General features: G+C 52.9%; 1 protein-coding gene across 3 annotated transcripts; it reads right to left on the minus strand.

Annotated features, from left to right (window-relative positions):
- Positions 1-1,557: 1,557 nt before the first annotated feature.
- On the minus strand, positions 1,558-15,054 carry LOC117096479 (DNA dC->dU-editing enzyme APOBEC-3F). Of its 3 annotated transcripts, XM_033233924.1 has the most exons (8): positions 14,277-14,965; positions 13,873-14,010; positions 12,142-12,295; positions 10,036-10,318; positions 9,715-9,829; positions 5,663-5,819; positions 2,853-3,132; positions 1,558-2,628 (listed from the first exon to the last, which is right to left on the minus strand). In XM_033233924.1, exons 2-8 carry the CDS (start codon positions 13,920-13,922, stop codon positions 2,510-2,512), a joined length of 1,158 nt encoding a protein of 385 aa, XP_033089815.1. In that variant the 5' UTR covers positions 13,923-14,010; positions 14,277-14,965; the 3' UTR covers positions 1,558-2,509. The 3 variants fall into 3 exon arrangements, with proteins under 3 accessions (XP_033089815.1, XP_033089816.1, XP_033089817.1); XM_033233925.1 differs by lacking the exon at positions 13,873-14,010 and having other exon boundaries at positions 14,277-14,649; XM_033233926.1 differs by lacking the exons at positions 1,558-2,628; positions 2,853-3,132; positions 5,663-5,819; ... (1 more) ...; positions 10,036-10,318; positions 13,873-14,010 and adding an exon at positions 10,325-11,169 and having other exon boundaries at positions 12,137-12,295; positions 14,277-15,054.
- Between the last annotated feature and the right edge of the window lie 545 nt (positions 15,055-15,599).

Here is a 15,599-nt window from a genome sequence, read left to right on the forward strand (position 1 = left end):
TAGTCCCAACTACTCAGGAGACTGAGGCAGGAGAATCCCTTGAACTTGGAAGGCAGAGGTTGCAGTGAGCTGAGATTGTGCCATTGCACTCCAGCCTGGACAACAAAAGCAAAATTCTGTCTCAAAAAAAGAAGAAAAAAAAGTTGATATTTGGAGGCAGAGACCCCACAGGTGCAGGTGCACACAGGAAAGGCCACAGAGGACACAGCTGGAAGACTCCCTGCCACCCAGGAGGAGTGGCCTCCAAGCAAACAACCCCACCCACCCCTCGAACTTGGACCTGCAGCCCCCAGATCTGCGAGAAAATAAATGTCTGCTGTGTGGACACCTGGTCCAGGGCATCTTCTATGGAGGCCACAGCATGAAGGGGTCATTTTTATAGAGTCTCATTCTCTAATAACTTACATCTGCTTTGAAAATGTCAAGTCAAATTTGAAGTGTGGAGAAGAGCCTCTAAGTCTCACTTTTCATTTGCAAAGAAAGAATTGTAATTTGGGACATACACGCAGTCCAGGTGGTGTGCACCATGACGGGAGAACAGAGACGGCAACAGGTTTTATAAAAAGGAGAAATGGGCTAGGCACTGTGGCTCACACCAGCAATCCCAGCAATTTGGGAGGCCAAGGAGGGCAGATCACCTGAGGCCAGGATTTTAAGACCAGCCTAAGCTGGGCCCGGTGGCTCACGCCTATAATCCCAGCACTTTGGGTGTCCGAGATGGCTGGATCACGAGGTCAAGAATTCAAGACCAGCCTGGCCAAGATGCTAAAACCCCATCTCTACTAAAAACACAAAAATTAGCCAGGCATGGTGGCACGTGCATGTAATCCCAGTTACTTGGGAGGCTGAGGCAGGAGAATAGCTTGAACCTGGGCGACAGAGGTTACAGCAAGCCGAGATCACACCATTGCACCCCAGCCTGGGGAACAGAGCAAGATTCTGTTTCAAAAAATAAAATAAAAATAAGACCAGCCTGGGCAACATGATGAAACCCGTTTTTATGAAAAATACAAAAATTAGCCCGGCATGGTGGTGCACGCCTGTAATCCCAGCTACTCGGGAGGCTGAAACAGGCGAATCACTTGAACAAGGGAGGAGGAGGTTGCAGTGAGCCAAGACTGGGCCATTGCCCTTCAGCCTGGGCAACAAGGCGAGACATTTCAAAAAAAAAGGAGAAATGTTCTCTTGCCCTTTGGGAAAGCCCACGGGCACTAGGAAGGGTTGGGAGCTGGGAGGTTCCGTTGTTGAGTCGCTGCTTTGGGAGCAAGGAGTCCAAGACTTACAGCCATTTATCACAGAAGCTGTGGATAAAGCTGGTTTCAGGGTACAATGCACAGTTTCAGGAGTCAGGCTTGCAGAGAAGTCCATTTTGGGAGCAATGGTATGTGGCCTGACCGCTTTTCCTCCCTGGCTCCTGGCCTCTGTTTTAGCTGGGTAGGACATGAATGACCCAATTCATAGGATGAAATTTACAAAAGATGTTTCTCAAAACTTCTGGTATTCAATTTACATATATTCATACTCATTTAGGTTGAGTTTATTTATGAATTTATTTTCAGGCAGGGTCTCAATCTGCCATGCAGACCGGAGTTCAGTGGCGCGATCTCAGTTCCCTGCAGCCTCCATCTCCCCAGCTCAAGCAATCTTCCCACTTCAGCCTCCCAAGTAGCTTAAACTACAGGTGCATGCAACCACACCTGGCTTTTTATTTATTTATTTATTTATTTATTTATTTATTTATTTATTTATGTATTGTAGAGATGGGGCTTTGTCCTGTGGCCCAGGCTGGTCTCGAACTCCTGGGCTCAAGGGATTCTCCCACCTCTGCCTCCCAAATTGCTGGGGGATTACAGGCGTGAGTCACTGCGGCCAGCCTAGGTTGAGTTTAATAAGATGTGTTTACGCAGCCGGGCGGGGTTGCTTATGCCTGTAATCCCAGCACTTTGGGAGGCCGAGATGAGCGGATCACCTGAGGTCAGGAGTTCAAGACCAGCCTGGCCAACATGGTGAAACCCAGTTACTACTAAAAATACAAAAAAAAAAAAAAAAAAAAAAAAATTAGCTGGGCGTGGTGGCAGGCATCTGTAATCCCAGCTATTTGGGAGGCTGAGGCAGGAGAATCGCTTGAACCTGGTAGGCGGAGTTTGCAGTGAGCCAACATCAAGCCATTGTACTCCAGTCTGGGCGACAGAGCAACACTCCGTCTCAAAAAAAAAAGATTGGTTATGCTGGGGAGATGGGAAAAGGCAGGTTAGGGGCACATAGGCTGAGGGAACGGGGTCTTGGTGGGTGGATGGGTAGCCATGGAGGCAGAAAGGGGCCTCTGAAGGAAGAGCCTGGGAGAGCGGGGAGGAGGCAGTGAGGCAGGGGAGCACTGTGGAATGGCCTTGAGGGCAGGAGGGGCTCAGGATGACCAGGCAAAAGCAGAGCTGGTCCAGGGTGGAGGGGAAGCCCCTGCAGCGTGAGCAGGAGGCTAGAGGAGACAGACCATGAGGCCCGGGGAGACCCCTCACTCGAGAATCTCCTGCAGTTTGCTGTCCAGGAATAGAAAGTTGTCTTTTAGTCCCTTCCAAGGCTTGAACCGCTCATCACCATTGTACACAAAGTTTTCCCAACAATATTTAAAATCTGAGAAAAAACGAAGAGAAAGCAGTGAGGGCCCAGCAGGCCTCTCTCCAGGCCCTGGGCCTTCCCCTCCCAGGCCAGGTTTCCTGGCTGCCAGTTACAGTGGACGCTGGCCCCATCCCTGCAGGCTTCCCGGGGACACTGCCCCGCCCCACGGCATTGCAGCCCCACCTGCCCCTCATGCTGTCCCTCCCGCACCCGCTCCCCTCAGCCTTCCCACATCTCACCTTCGTAGATCATGATCTCCACGGAGGCCCCTTCCTCACTCAGGCTGCGGAGCCCCTCCTGGTAATCTGTATCCCAGAAGTAGTAGAGGCGGGCGGTATAGATGGTGAGCTTCACATTACTGTGCCTGGCCAGGAACTCGGCCACCTCCCCTGCACAATCTAGGCAAGGGCTCCAAGATGTGTACCAGGTGACCTGGTAGTTTGTGTTAGGAGACAGTATGTCCTCGCAGAACCAAGAGAGGAAGCACTTTTCTGCATGACAATGGGTCTTAGATTCAACCTGGGGAAGGAGGAGGAGGAGGTCAGGGGGAGCTCAGACCAGGAGCAGGAGGAGTGCAGGGGTGGGGCAGTGGGAGCAGAGGGTGGGCCTGGAGCCCCAGGGCGTTTCCTTATTTATTTATTTTTGGGACATGGTCTCTCTCTATTGCCCAGGCTGGGGTGCAGTGGTGCGATCTGGGCTGACTGTAGCCTTCACCTCCCAGGCTTGAGGAATCTTCCCACCTCAGCCTCCTGATTAGCTGGGACTGCAGGTGCGTGCCGCCACGCCTGTCTAATCTTTTCGTAATTTTTGCAGAGACAGGATTTCACCCAGGGTGATCTTGAACTCTTGGGCTCAGGCCGTCCTCCTGCCTCACCCTCCCAAAGCTCTGGGACTATGAGCGTAAACCACATGCACGGCCTTATTTTCTTTACTTTTCATTTTTCTGGGTACATAGTAGGCCCTAGGGCTTTTTATTCATAGAATTATCCCTTCTTCCATCCTTGTCCTTCCTTTTTCTTTTTTCTTCTTCTTCTTTTTTTTTTTTTCGATACGGAGTCTTGCTCTGTCACCCAGGCTGGAGTGCAGTGGCGCGATCTCCACTCACTGCAAGCTCCACTTCCCGGGTTTACGCCATTCTCCTGCCTCAGCCTCCCAAGTAGCTGGGACTACAGGCGCCTGCCACCATGCCCGGCTAATTTTTTGTATTTTTAGTAGAGACAGGGTTTCACTGACTTATTGAGCATGGTCTCACTCTCCTGATCTCGTGATCCGCATGCCTCAGCCTCCCAAAGTGCTGAGATTACAGGCGTGAGCCACTGCACCCGGCCCTTCCTCTTTACTTTTTTTGAGAGATGGAGTCTTGCTCTGTCACCCAGGCTGGAGTGCAGTGGCAAGATCTCGGCTCACTGAAACCTCTGCCTCCCGGGTTCAAGCAATTCTCCTGCCTCAGCCTCCCGAGTAGATGGGACTACAGGGGCGCACCCCCACGCCTGGCTAATTTTTGTAGTTTTAGTAGAGATGGGGTTTCACCATATTAGCCAGGCTGGTCTCAAACTCCTGACCTCATGATCCTGCCGCCTTGGCCTCCCAAAGTGCTGGGATTACAGGCGTGAGCCCCCGTGCTCGGCCCCTTCCTTCTTTATTTTATTGAGTCTTTCCCTGTCTCGTCACAGGTCATATGTGATTTCTGGCATCCTGTTCTCCAGGCACCCATTAACCAGGCATCCTCAGCCCCTGCTGTGGCCTGGCCCTATGGGGGTCTGCCTTGTTCCCTGTCTGCCTTCTGCTACGCAGGTCATTGGACCAGCATTGCCCATGGAGTTGAAGGTTGGCCAAAGGGGCTACTGAGCACTTGAAATGGGGCCCTGATTAGAAACGTTGGCCTGTGAACAATACACAGCTCATTTCAAAATCTCATTGTGAGAACAGACAAACTTTAACTCTCTCATGAGGCATTTTATATTAAGTATATGTTGAAATCGTATGTGAGATAATTGAGCTAATGCAGACATTAAAATGTCTTCCACCAGTTCTTGCCGCCTTTTTAGCGTGTGGGGACTTCACTTGTGCTTCACTCCTGAGTCCTGGGCGTTTCCGAGGCCAGCACTGCTGTAAGCCAGGCCTGCCCAGAACACAGACGGCTCCCTCCCTGAACACACTCTGAAAAGTCTCCTGTCTGGGCAGTGGGGACAGCAGGGGTGGGTGGAACATGACAGGGTGGGTGGGAGGTCAGTGGCCTTTGTGGGGGCGGCACGGTGAGGAGCAAGGGTTCACCATCCTGTGATGATGTGTCCTTGACATCGAGGAATCAGGGCAGTGGTGGGGGCGGCCCCACCAGCCCAGCAGTGACTGGCCCAGACACAGTGCCAGACACCACAGCAGAGACAGGATGGAAACCCGCTTCCCACAGCTGCTGTTTCTCGAGGACTGCCAGACGCACAGCTCCATGACAAGATTTTGGGAAAGAAAGTCAAGAGTGAGGGTGCTGGGCTCTAAGCAAGGCCTTTTGGGAAGAGGCAAACCCCCTCCACCATCCGATCCCAGGAGAGTCAGGGAGGAAGATCTGGGCCACGGACTTAAAAATGTGGGAGGAGGTTGGGCGCGGTAGCTCATGCCTGTAATCCTAGCACTTTGGGAGGCCAAGGAGGGGTGGATCCCGTGAGGTCAGGAGTTCGAAACCAGCCTGGCCACTGTGGTGAAACCCCGTCTCTACTAAAAATAGAATAAAAATTAGCCGGGTGTGGTGGCGGGCACCTGTAATCCCAGCTACTCAGGAGGCTGAGGCAGGAGAATCGCTTGAACCCAAGAGGCAGAGGTTGCAGTGAGCCAAGATCGCACCATTGCACTCCAGCCTGGGCAATTAAGCGAGACTGTCTCAAAAAAAAAAAAAAAGAAGAAAGAAAAAGGAAAAGAAAAAGAAAAAGAAAAAAAGAAATGTAAAAGGAAAGTACACACAGGAGAGCCCGCGCCGGGCACGTCACTTCTTGTGTTTTCTGCATTCCTAGCTGCTTAGCTCCTATTTGGGGTGTAACTAGGACTTTGGTGCTACCTGGTTTCGGAAGACGCCCTTCTTCCAGGAGACAGTTGAGCAATGCTTTATAATTTCCATGGTGAAGCACAGCCAGCTTTCGTTCCGACCATAGGCTTTCCGTAGGTTTTTAAAGTGGAAGTAGAATATGTGTGGATACATTGCCTCCATTGGGTTTCTGAAGGCATAAGACAGACAGAAGGCATAAGACAGACAATGCAGAGACTCCCCCTCCCCCACCCGGAGTCCTGGGGGCTGATGCCCGCTGAACACCACTTCCTGGACCGCCCTGGGCTCTGGGCCTCCCCCATCCCTCCACAGCCCTGAGAATGTCTGCTGCTTTCCCAGGCAGGAAGATTGGGAGAGAGAAAGAGGAGGGGATACTGGCAGGGGCAGCAGGGCCGGAGTGACCTATCCCAGCTGGAACCCCAGCTCTGGGTCTACCAATGCACACCTTTAACCTCCGAGTTTTTCTGCCACACATCTCCCGACCCATTAGGAAAATGCAACAGACAATAAAACTCTCCAACCTCAAATAGTTGCTTGAACATTTCAGCTCAATTCCTTCCTCACATTTCACCTGTCCGATGATGATGATTATTTTCACATTGGGATCACACCAAATACTCTCTTTTTTTTTTTTTTTTGAGACAGAATCTCACTGGCATCCAGGATGGAGTGCAGTGGCACGATCTCGGCTCACTGCAACCTGCACCTCCCGGGTTGAAGTGATTCTCCCGCCTCAGCTTCCTGAGTAGCTGGGATTACAGGCTTGTGTCACCACGCCTGGCTGATCTTTGTATTTTTATTTATTTATTTTTATACGGGGTCTCACTCTTTCACCAGGCTGGAGAGGAGTGGTGCAATCTCGGCTCACTGCAACCTCTGCCTCCTGGTTTCAAGCGATTCTCCTGCCTCAGCCTCCCAAGTAGCAGGGACTACAGGCATGTGCCACCACGCCCAGCTAACTTTTTGTATTTTTAGTAGAGACAGGGTTTTACCATGTTAGCCAGGATGGTCTTGAACTGCTGACCTTGTGATCTGCCCACCTCGGCCTCCCAAAGTGCTGGGATTACAAGCATGAGCCACCGTGCTCAGCACTAGTTTTTGTATGTTTAGTAGCGATCGGTTTTCATCATGTTGGCCAGGCTGGTCTTGAACTCCTGACTTCGTGATCTGCCCACCTCAGCCTCCCAAAGTTCTGGGATGACAGGCGTGAGCCACTGTGCCCGGCAGGCCCAGGTCACTCTCGTAAGTGCTGCATATGTCTGAGCTCATGGCACATGCCTGAGGCCTGCAGGGGCCATCCCTATTTTACAGAAGTGCCAGAGGCACAGAGAAGTAGGTAACCTGCCCAGGCCACAGAGCTGGGGATGGATGGAGGGCCCCTTTCCATGCCAGCCCTGTCCAGCCTCTGCATCACAGGCCCTGTAGCAGGGAGCTGTCGGGAACCAAGCTCTCTTCTTACTAAACTTTAAAATAAGAGCATTACTCCTGATCATCATATTTTTTCCTACATTCCAGGTTACATGTGTCATTCTAAAAGGTGAATGGTGCTTACGGAGGAGGAATGTGTGTCTGAGGTCATGTGCATCCTCCTCTGCTCACATTGGAGGCATCTTTGGAAGAAATGGCTTATTTTCTGGTACTGAGACCATTCCCTCCCCCACACCCTCTCCTAAGACTTTGTGTTGAAACAAAGTAAATCTTACAGAAATTTCATCAAAGTGCTGAGAAAAAAATGCCTGATTGCTGCAATCATCCTTTGGTTCAATTCTCCCAGTTCCTGAACTCAGGAATGGTGGGAAGCACACAGAGGGAGCACCCTCCCAGGGTGGGGAGCACCAACCCCATGGTGCCTTTCTGGGGAGAGTCTCAGCAGGGGGCCTGGGCTGGGGCAGGTCGGGGAGGCGGCCCATTCAGAAGCTGCAGACGGGTGACCACATAGCAGGGCAAACAGCATGGCTGGGAGTGGGAGCAAAAGAGGAAGCAGATAGGAGAGAGCCTAGGGCTGGGGCTGGGGCAGGGGGAGGCCAGGGCTGAGGCCCAGCAGGGCCACCAGGCAGGAAGAGGCAGCAGAGGCCCCGCGGGCAGAGCGGACGGTGGTCCCTGATCTGGGGCTTCATGTGCAGCCTCCTTGGCAGGCTTGCCCTGGCCCTGATGTTAGTCCTGGGCTTGGGTTCTATTTCTATCTTCCAGGGCCCTTGTTCCAGGAGACACCGGCTCTGTGAGTGACCTCCCAGGCCCACCTGAGTGCAGGCCTCACTCCAGGCTGCTTTCTCACCTGGATGGGAGGACCGCCAGAGGGACCCCTGGATCCTGCCCTCAGGAATCATCCCAGGGACGCCCCCCACCCAGCAGCTATGTGGTAGGGAGGGAGAGTGAGGGGCAGGTGTCTGCCTACCCCCATGCCTTCACACTCAGAGGCCACCATTGGAGGGAGGAATAGCGGGTGGGAGGTGGCCCTCAGATGTCCCCTCAGGATGCCACGTGTGCTCCCACACTGAGCTCCTTCCTTCCACATCTCCTGCCCAGAGTTGTTCCCTGGCTGGCTGAGTTCTTGTCTATATATCATAAAAGGGCAGAGCCTGGTGTCCCCGGCCACCCTGTCTTGCAGTTTGCTCTTCCTGTCTAAGACCCAGGTGCTTAGTTCCCGTCTCTCCCAAGGGCCTTAGATCATCTCTTTCTATGGCCTCTCTGGTCCCTGGTTGCATTTTTCTATTGTGCTTCCTGGAAAGTTCCTGGCATCTCAAGCCTCCCATTATCCAAGCCTAATCTTTTGTAAAATCTCACTCAACACCTGGCCAACATTGCAAAACCCCATCTCTACTAAAGATACAAATATTAGCCAGTGTGGTGACATGTGCCTGTAATCCCAGGTACTTGGGAGGTTGAGACAAGAGAATTGCTAGAACCTGGGAAGCAGAGGTTGCAGTGAGCCGAGATCGCACCACAGCACTCCAGACTGGGCGACTGAGGGAGAGGCTGTTTCAAAAAAAAAAAAAATGTATTCACATGGGACCTTGATCACTGAGTGTTTGACTCTTTCTGCATCTCCATCCTGTGGGAGGGATTTGAGAAGGGACAGGCGTGAGCAGGAGGCCGGGCTGGGTGCTGTTGGGTGGGGAAGCCATGGGGTGCGGCCCAGGGTGCAGCAAGGTCTGAAGGGAGGTGCTGTGAGGGTCAGGGCAGGACTCCTGGGAGACAGACACACAGAACGGGGACCCCTGCACACACCACCCAGGCTTGACCCAAAGCCTCCTGGGTCGTTGTCATGGGGTAAGTTGTATCTTCCCAACGCTGATATGTTGAAGTCCTCACCCCCACCTCCTCACAGGATAACTGTATTTGGAGACAGGTCCACTAAAGTGGTGATTAAATTAACTCATGGTCCTTAGGGCGGACCCTAATCCTGTCTGACTGGGGACCATAAACAAGGAGGACATTTAGAGGCAGAGAGACCCTAGGGTTGCAGGTGCACAGAGGAACGGCCAGAGGGGACAGGGCTGGAGGAGCGGCCACAGAGGACACAGCCCCGCCCACCCCTCCACCCTGGACTTGCAGCCTCCAGATCTGTGAGAAAATAAATGCCTGCCCTGTGGGCACCCGGCCTGGACCATCTTCTATGGCAGCCGAAGCCTGAAGCTCTGTTTCCACAGAGGCGGCTCCTTCTCAGGGGCTCAGGTCAGCCTTGAAGGATGTTGCTCAAAGCTTCTGGCTGTCGGGCTTGTGAATATTCACGCCCACTTACGTCCAGTGTTATGACAACTTCGGTTATGCCAGGGAGATGGAAGGAGCCAGGCTGGGGATCCCAGGCTGTGGGGAGGGCGGCCTTGGGGGTGGATGGAGGTCGCTCTGGAGGCCGAAGGGGCCTCTCACTCACAGAGGGGCCCAGGAAAGCAGCGGGGAGGCAGGGAGGTGGAGGAAACACAAGGAGTTGGGGTGAGGGGGTGTAACTATGAGGGCAGACAGGGGGCAGAAGGGAGGGCAGGAGGGCCTGGCCAGGGGAGGTCTCAGGAGGATGAGCAGGAGGTGAGAGGAGAGAGACCATGAGGCCAGAGGGAGACCCTCACCTGAGAATCTCCTTTAGCTTGCTGTGCAGGAATGCATAATTGTCATCGAATTTGTCCCAAGGCATGAATGACTGACCTTCATTGTACACAAACTTTTCCCAGCAGTATGCAAATTCTGACATGAAGAGGCAGGAAGCAGTCAGGCTCTCCCCTGACCCTGGTCCTGCCCTCCCAGACCTTGTCTCCTGGCTGTCAGTTGTGGTCAGCGCTGGCCCTGCCCCTGTAGGCTGCCCTGGGACGCCCCCAGCCATGGCATTGCAGATCCATCCATCTCTCATGCTGTTCCTCCCCTCACACTCCCCTGACCCCTCCTCCTCTCACCTTCATTGTCCATGATCTTCACACGAGCCCCTCCTGCCTGACGCAGCCTGCAGAGTGCCCTGCGGTAATCTGTTTCCCAGTAGTAGTAGAGGCGGGCAGCAGAGATGGTCAGGGTGACATTAGGGTGCTCAGCTAGGAATTCGGCCACCTTCGCCACACAGTCCGGGCAGGGGGTCCAGGATACAAACCAGGTGATCCGGAAGCGCTTGTAAGCAGGCAGCTGGTTGCCACAGAACCAAGAGAGGAAGCACATTTCTGCATGGTACTGAGGCTCGAAATACACCTGGAAGAGGAGCAGGGGCAGGAGAAGCTCTGAGAGGGGGAGCAGGAGGAGAGCAGGGGTGGTGCAGAGGGAGGAGGGGCCAGGACAGGAGTCCAGGGGATCTTGCCATTGAAGCTCCTTTCCTCCATCCCCCTGATTAGTTTGAGTGATTGTCTGCTCCAAAGCTCATGTTCAGTGTTAATTGCTATGGTAATGGCCTTAAGAGGTGGCACCTACAAGCGGCTATGAGGTTGTGGGGACTGCACCTTTGTGGGTGCCACTGCTGTGGTTATTCAAGGGCAACTTTAGCCCCACTTTCTGTCTCTTGCCCTCTAGCTGGAGGGGCAGCCAGTCAGACTAAACTCCTGCTTCCTCTTGTCCCGGTGTCATGGAGCAGCAGTGACTCGACATCCCAGGCCACTCTGTCTAGAGCATCCCCTGAGCTTCTGGCAACAACCTTCACCCCCACGTGACTGTGCAGCTCGCAGGGCCTGGAAAGTCGCTGGTGCCTTGACAGTGGACTTCCCAGCGTCCAGAACTCGAGCCAGCACATTTCTATTCATTGTGAATGTCCCCGTCTCAGTCCTGCTGTTGAAGCAACACAAGGTGCACCAAGACACGTGCTTCCCTTCGTTTGGGAGTTTTCCCAGCCCTCTTCACAGACGTGTGTGTGAACTCTGGCATCCATTCTCCCAGGCATCCATTCACCAGACATCCTCAGTCCCTGCTGTGGCCTGGCCCCCTGGGGTCGGCCTTGTTCCCTCCCTGCCATCTGCTGGGGAGGCCACTGGACTTGCGCTCTCCCATGTAGTGGGGGGCACTGGCCAAGGGGGCTACTGAGCACTTGAAATGGGGCTCTGATGAGAGAGAGACCTGGGCACCTGAAAAATACATCATACACTGCTGATTTCTCTTTTTGTTGTTGTTGAGACATAGTTTCACTCTTGTTGCCCAGGCTGGAGTGCAATGATGCAATCTCAACTCACCATAACCTCTGCCTCATGGGTTCAAGTGATTCTCCTGCCTCAGCCTCCCAAGTAGCTGGGATTACAGGTGACTGCCACATTGCTTGGCTAATTTTTTTGTATTTTTAGTAGAGACAGGATTTCACCATGTTGGCCATCCTGGTTTTCGAACATCTGACCTCAGGTGATCTACCGGCCTTGGCCTCCGAAAGTGCTGGGATACAGGCACAAGCCACCCCCCAAACACAGCTTATTTCAAAGACTCAGCATGACAAGAAAAAGAAACTTCATTATCTTGTCAAGAATTTTATGTTAAATAATGTTGAAGTAATGTTAGCTACATTGGATTAAATAAAATATTAAAATTAAGCCGGCACTGTGGCTCACACCTGTAATTCCAACACTTTGGGAGGCCGAGGCAGGTGGATCATCTGAGGTCTGGAGTTCAAGACCAACCTAGCCAACATGGTAAAATCAGGTATCTATTAATAATACAAAAAAAAAAAAAAAAATTACCCATGCATGGTGGTGGGCACCTGTAATCCCAGCTACTCGGGAGTGTGAGGCGACAGAATTGCTTGAACCCAGGAGTCAGAGGCTGCAGTGGGCTGAGATTGCGTCATTGCACTCCAGCCTGAGCAACAAGAGAGAAACTCTGTCTCAAAAAAAAAAAAAAAAAAACAAGGCCTTTTGTGCAGAGGCAAACCCCCTCCACGATCCGATCCCAGGACGGTCCAGCAGGAAGGTCAGGGCCACGGACTTGGAAAGTGTGGGAGAGAAGGGCGCCCTGGACAGCCCGCCCCTGGGCATTTCACTCTTCAGTGTGTGGTTTGCTTTCCCAGCTGGCTTAGCTTCTGCCTGCAAAGTGATTGGAGGTACCTGGCCTCGAAAGATCTTTGCGCCCCAAGTAGGCATTGAGGGGCCCCTTGTTTTCACTTCGTAGCACAGCCAGACGGTATTCCGACGAGAAAGGATGGGTCTGTTATTAAAGTTGTAGAAGAATGTGTGTCGATCCATTCGCTCCACTGTGTTTCTGAAGACACAAGAGAGAAACCAGCCAATGCAGAGAGCGCTCCCAGGAGCCCTCCGCGCTGATGTCCGCTAAACACAGCTTCCCTGACGGCTCTGGGCCTCCCCCATCCCTCCACAGCCCTGAGAATTTCTAATTCCTTCCCAGGCAGGAAGACCGGGGAGAGAGCAAGAAAAGGGGGTGCTGGCAGGGGCAGCAGGACCGGGGTGACCTCTTCCTGCTCAGGGCCCAGCTCTGGTCATTCCAGGGGTACATTCCCCACCCTCCCGGTATTTCTCCCACCCACTCTCCAACGCATTAGTAAAATGCAAAAGAGAATAAAGTTATTGGCTGGACATTATGGCTCATAACTGTAATCCCAGCCTTTTGGGAGGCCGAGGTGGGCCGATCATTGAGGTCAGGAGTCTGAGACCAGTCTCACCAACATGGTGAAACCCAGTCTCTACTAAAAACACAAAAATTAGGCAGGCATGGTGGCGGGTGCATGTAATCCCAGCCACTCAGGAGGCTGAGACAGGAGAATCACTTGAACGTGGGAGGCAGAGGTTGTAGTGAGCTGAGATCGTGCCATTGCACTCCAGCCTGGACAACAAGAGCGAAAATTCATCTCAAAAAAAAAAAATAAAATAAAATAAAAAAAAATTTTTTTTAATAATAATATTTTTTAAAAAATATCATAGATTTTAACCTTTCAGCCAGTTCCTTCCTGACATTTCACCTCAGTATATTACTATTTTTAAATCACGGTAGAACTGAATTCTGAGGCCCAGGCCACTCTTCTAAGTGCTGCGTGGGTATGAGCTCATGTGATGCTGCCCTAGGCTTGCAGGGGCCATTCCCGTCTTACAAAGGAGGGGCCAGAGGCACAGAAAGGTGGGGTAACCTGCCCAGGCCACAGAGCTGGGGATGGATGGGGCTGGGCCTCTTATCAGACAAGCCCTGTCCAGTCTCTGTAGCACCGGCCCTGCAGGAGGGAGTCATTGGGGACCGGGCTCTCTTCTTACTAAATTTTAAAATAGAAGCATTTCTCCTGATCATTGAGGCTTTTCCCCCATATATTCCATGTTTTTTGTTTTGTTTTTGTTTTTGTTTTCTTTTGAGACTAAATTTCACTCTTGTTGCCCAGGCTGGAGTGCAATGGCACGATCTCGGCTCACTGCAACCTCCGCCTCCTGGGTTCAAGCGATTCTCCTGTCTCAGCCTCCAGAGTCACTGGGATTACAGGCGCTCACCACCGCACCTGGCTAATCATGTATTTCTAGTAGAGACAGGGTTTATCCATGTTTGTCAGGCTGGTCTCGAACTCCCGACCTCAGGCGATCCACCTGACTCGGCTTCCCAAAGTGCGGGGATGACAGGCTTGAGCCACCATGCCCGGTCACTATAATCCATGTTACTGGTGTCATTATAAATGGTGAATGCTGATCGTAGAGGAAGAGTGTGTGTTTGGAGTCATCTGCATCCTCCTCTGCCCACAGTGGAGACATCCTTGGAAGACATGATTTATCTTGTGCTTCAGAGACCATTCCCTCCCCACACCCTCTCCTAAGACTTGGTATTTAAAGCATAGTAAATCTTACAGAAAATCCATCGAAGCTCTGTGAACAAAATTCCACATTGCTCCCATCATCCTTTGGTTCAATTCTCCCAGTTCCAGAGTTCAGGAATGGCAGGAAGCACACAGAGGGAGCACCCTCCCAGGGCAGGGAGCACCAGTCCTGCCATGACTTTTGTGGCAGGGGAGAGTCTCAGCAAGGGGCCTGGGCTGGGGCAGGTGGGGGAGGCGGCCCATTCAGAAGTAGCAGTGGGGCAACCACAGAGCAGGACAAAGAGCCTGGCTGGGAGTGGCAGGGGCAGGGGAGCCAGAAGGGAGGGAGCCCAGGGCTGGGGCTGGGGCAGGGGGAGGCCAGGGCTGAGGCCCAGCAAGGCCACCAGGCAGGAAGGGGCAGCAGAGAGGCCCAGCGGGTCGAGCAGGCAGTGGTACCTGAACTGAGGCTTCATCCTTGGCTGGCTAGTCCCGACTATGATCTTTGTCTGAAGCAGGAGGGTTTCACTTTCTGCTACCGGCTCCTGGTTTTAGGACAGCCCTCCTTAAAGTGACCTCCCAGGGCCTCGTAGTCATGGCCCCTCCCTCTTCCTGCTCTGGCACTGGAGTGGGAGGCTCTGGGATGCTTTATCTTCCTCAGGCTCTGACCCTCTTTCTGTTTTTCTCTGGGGTCCTCCCCCTGGCAGAGGGACCTCTGATAAAGACAGGCCGCTCTGTGAGGCAGGACCCAAAGTAACCGCAAAGGGAAAGAGAAAGTCTTTGCAGCCAGCGACTGGGAGGTGGGTCCACACCAGGCAGAGCCAGCAGAGCACAAGCCCCTCCCCTGGTAGTCCCGCCCAGCTGGAGCCGCCTCTCCACCCTCAAGACAGACAGGCTGATGCCTCTGCAGAGACTCCTGGATCCTGCCCTCAGGGATCGTCCCAGAGATGGTCTCCACCCAGCAGCCATGGGGACAGGGAGGAAGAGTGGAGGGTCAGGCATCTGCTTTCCCCCAGGCCTTCACACTCGGAGGCCACCATGGGAGGGAGGGACAGCAGGTGGGTGTGGGCCTCAGATGTCCCATCAGGATGCCATGTGCATCCCTGCACTGAGCTCTTTCCTTCCTGCTTCTCCTTCTTCCCCATCTCCTGCCTGGAGTTGCTCCCTGGTAGGCTGAGCTCTGGCCTCCTCATGTCATGGAAGGGCAGTGGCTGGTGTCGCAGGACAGCCTGTCTGGAGCCTCCCTGTGGGTCTCACAGCTCCCTTTCCCTGGTAGTGTACTCCCATGGTGCAGTGACCTAAAAATTACACAAGGTATACATTTGGTTTTTTTGTTTGCTTGCTTTTGTTTTTTGTGGTTGTTTTGTTTGTTTGTTTGTTTTTTGAGACAGAATCTTGCTCTGTTACCCATGCTGGAGTGCAGTGGCATGATCTCAGCTCACCGCAACCTCCGCCTGCCAGGTTGAAGCGATTCTCTTGCCTCAGCCTCCCATGTAATTGGGATTACAGACCGCCACCCCTATGCCTGGCTAATTTTTGTATTCTTAGTACAGACAGTGTTTCTCCTTGTTGGTCAGGCTTACAGGCACCCACCATTATGCCTGGCAAATTTTTGTGTTTTTAATAGAGACAGGGTTTCTCCACGTTGTTCAGCTGGTCTTGAACTCGCAGTCTGAGGAGATCCATACACTTCGGCCTACCAAAGTGCTGGGATTACAGACGTGAGCCACCACGCCTGGCCACAATGTATACATTTGGAAAGGAGACTTTATTTCTTGTTAA

The sequence above is a fragment of the Trachypithecus francoisi genome, unplaced genomic scaffold (assembly GCF_009764315.1).
Source record: "Trachypithecus francoisi isolate TF-2019V2 unplaced genomic scaffold, Tfra_2.0 Lachesis_group14, whole genome shotgun sequence".
Taxonomy (NCBI): Eukaryota; Metazoa; Chordata; class Mammalia; order Primates; family Cercopithecidae; genus Trachypithecus; species Trachypithecus francoisi.

Coding starts and splice junctions, on each gene's coding strand:
- LOC117096479 (XM_033233924.1), bottom strand. CDS start 13,922: ATGATGGGAGCAATGTGGAATTTTGTTCACAGAGCTTCGATGGATTTT. Junction 5,820..9,714: donor AAGCTAAAGGAGATTCTCAG/GTGAGGGTCTCC, acceptor TTATGCCTTCAG/AAACCCAATGGAGGCAATGT. Junction 3,133..5,662: donor AGGGCGTCTTCCGAAACCAG/GTAGCACCAAAG, acceptor CTCCTTCCCCAG/GTTGAATCTAAGACCCATTG.